Source organism: Bos taurus, chromosome 6, assembly GCF_002263795.3.
Source record: "Bos taurus isolate L1 Dominette 01449 registration number 42190680 breed Hereford chromosome 6, ARS-UCD2.0, whole genome shotgun sequence".
Lineage (NCBI taxonomy): Eukaryota > Metazoa > Chordata > Mammalia > Artiodactyla > Bovidae > Bos > Bos taurus.
The window spans coordinates 30,714,264-30,717,374 of NC_037333.1; the positions used below are offsets into that span (position 1 = coordinate 30,714,264).

The 3,111-nt window shown below is 51.8% G+C and overlaps 1 protein-coding gene across 1 annotated transcript; it reads right to left on the reverse strand.

The window, feature by feature from the left end:
* Positions 1-364: 364 nt before the first annotated feature.
* ATOH1 (atonal bHLH transcription factor 1) lies at positions 365-2,552 on the reverse strand. The gene is given in 1 exon segment (NM_001098099.1): positions 365-2,552. A coding segment is annotated over 1 exon segment (1,059 nt). The 5' UTR covers positions 2,414-2,552; the 3' UTR covers positions 365-1,354.
* Between the last annotated feature and the right edge of the window lie 559 nt (positions 2,553-3,111).

A 3,111-nucleotide genomic window follows, 5' to 3' on the forward strand; every position in this document is an offset into this window, starting at 1 on the left:
GTTTTTATGAAGTGAAATAGCTAATCCTGGTAAAGTTCACTACTGGCTAGATCCTAGGAGATCTCAGACTCCTTGCAGAGGTTGTTGGGAATGGGAATAAGGAGCACGGAAAGATCCTGGGAAGATTCTAGAGGCAAAATTGTATTGAAAATTTGGGAAAGGTTTTATCTCACCATTTAATTATTGACCCAATCGCTTTTCTGTATTGGATTACTTGATGCTACAAGGTTTATAACGGAATTTTTCTTCAAAACTCGTGGTTCATATAAACTTACATTTAATAGAAGACAGTTCAAACATTCAAGGTCATTTTAAACTGTTTTTATGCTTATATTAGAATGAAATAAGTAACTGACAAGTGAAAGTTATTTTCACATTTATTTTTATCATTTTGCAAAAGGAATACATAAAACAATGGCAGTTGGCTTTGCTAAATTAAAATAAAATGATCTCGAGTAGAAAAAAGTAAAAAAATGAATCAAGATATGTAGAAATGGTAGCAAACACTCAATAATAAATATGTCTTCTGATATTAAAGCAAAATAAAATTGACCAAATGCTTTTGACACTACTGGATGTAGGTTATTTATTTATTTTTTAAAAACAAACATTTGTAAAGAGCATAAGGATCATAAGTGGCTGTATTAAAAAAAAATAAAAAACTGGTCTGCAATTGGCAGTTGAGTTTGTCCCAGAGCCGCAGTAGTGGCGGCTGATAAAGTGCGTGCGCCAAGTTTCCGAAAAGACGCCAAGGTTCTCTCGCGGTCCGATATATATACTGGGTATGCTTATGCAATATATAAACCTCAAAGTTCATTGTTTTCCAACAATTCCATAGTCAAAACTCATTCACCTTGGAAGCATTAACTTTGCGTTTCACAATGAATTTTGGGAGACAACTTCGGAATACTCACTCTGCCACACGCGAGTGCGCGCAACACACAAGGATGGATGCCCAGGGCATAAAATAAATTAAACACAAACCAGCGACAAAGAAGTAGAGTCGATGTTTTAGCAGCGTATTGGCAGCAGAGAACTAGAATAATGTTGTTATGTATGAGTACATATAATTAAACCTTATCTATCTACAGGAAGAGCAGAATGTGGGAGAACAGAACACAACTTTTAACAGCAAGCATTCACCGAACAACATGGACGATAGGAAGTTTGGGATAGCTGCGGCTTTTGCAAACCATCAAATGTAGCTGCCATCTGAAGCCAAGTCGTTGCTAAACAACGACCATCACTTAGCAAAAATTAAAAGGGTGCGGGGATCTTTTACCGCGGGGCTCTCCGCGCACTGGAAAAGGGTGATTTTGTTTCTGTCTCAGTTTTCCGGGTTTTGGACACCTTCCTAACTTGCCTCATCCGAGTCACTGTAATGGGAATGGGGGGAAAACTCCCCGTCGCTTCTGTGGGATCGGGGGGAAGTTTTGCTACTTTCCTCCTGCACTGGCTGCAGGATGCCCCCAGGCAGCGAAGGCGACAAGTTCTTTTGCGCCATCATCGCCGTCAGGGCGCTGTCCTCGAAAGTCGAGAAGTGCAGAGCTTCCAGCTGCACAGAGTAACCGCCGGCGGAGGCCGGGGCCGAAAAGCGAGTCCGGCAGCTGCCGGGAGGGGTCGGTCGCTGAGCCCCACCCGAGGCTGGCGACGTCCCCGCTGCGGTCGCGGTGCCCGCGCCTGCTTCGTAGGGGGCGGCGGCGCGAAGGTGGTGGTGGTCGCTCTTGCAAGATGCTGGTGGCGGCGGCGGCTGGTCTCCGCTGCTGGGGGTTTGAAGCAGCTCGGACAAGGCGTTGATGTAGATCTGGGCCATCTGCAGGGTCTCGTACTTGGACAGCTTCTTGTCGTTGTTGAAGGACGGGATAACGTTGCGAAGCTGGTCGAAGGCGTGATTCAGCCCGTGCATCCTGCGTCGCTCCCTGGCGTTGGCCGCCAGCCGCCTTTGCTTCTGCACGCCGTTCACCTGTTTGCTGGAAGGGGCGCGCTGGCGGCTGCAGCCCAGCTCGTCTACCACCACCCCGCCTTTCAGCTTGCACAGCTGTTCCCGCACTTTCACCGGTCCCGGGCTCTTGCTGCTGCCACTGCCGCCGCTCCTTCTCACCAGCTCCCCTCGGGCGTCCGCCTCGTCCCGGGGCGCGGCGGCCTCGGAGGCACCCAGCTCTGGGGAATGGAGCAAGTACTGGGCGGCGCGTGCCGTGCAGATGCCCTGCAAAGTGGGAGCCAGCCAGGCGCGTGGGTCGGTGCTGTCCAGGAGGGACAGCTCGGCCGGGTAGACCGGATGCTCTCTTGCCTGCAGGGTCGCAGGAGGCTGGGGTGGCGGCGGCTGCGGGAGGTGGTGCGGCTGGGGATGGCGATGGTGGTCCCCCAACTCCTTCACCTCAGCCCACTCTTCTGCATGCAGCAGGCGGGACATTGCACTGCAGAGGCTCGGCGGCTCAGGGTCGGAGGAGGCACTGGCAAACAAGCTCAACCAAAAACCCCTTCCCGGGTCTCTACTGCAATGTCTAGTTTTTTTTTTTCCTCCTCCTCGACCCTCCCCCACCCACTCGGAGATCACACACCAGGTCGCGTGCAACGAAGCTTCTCTGGTTGCTGAAGGCGCTGCGCCCCTTTAAAAAGCGGCACGCGCCAGTGTGTCTCCCCCCGCTCCTCTCCCAGCCCCCTCCTCGCGCCGGTCGCGTGTCTGCTCAGCCAATGGAGGGCGCGGGCAGGCGCGTGCGAACAGCCAATCAAAGAGTTTTACACCGGGAGAAAAGTTCCTGCTAGTGGAGCGCTTGGGCGGCGGCTCCAGGTTTTTTTTTTTTTTTTTCCCCCTTCTCTGTAAAGTTCTTAGATTCATATGTTAATTGAGGGTTGTAATTTGACTCCAGTGTTGTGTCACCCCGCCAGGGGCTGGGGTGCGTGAGCGGTTGCGGAGCGGACTCTTGGCTGGAGCCCGAGCAGACTCGGGTTAGAAGTGCGCAGCCACCGGGCGGGTGAGCGTCCCCGGACGAGGCTAGACGCGCCTGGGGTGAGGAGGGCTCTCGCGGAAAGGAGAGAAATCCGTTTGCCTTTTGCTTCTTCACTCTGGGATCGCAGTTCGCATCGTTTGTGCCCACACGTTTAAAATCT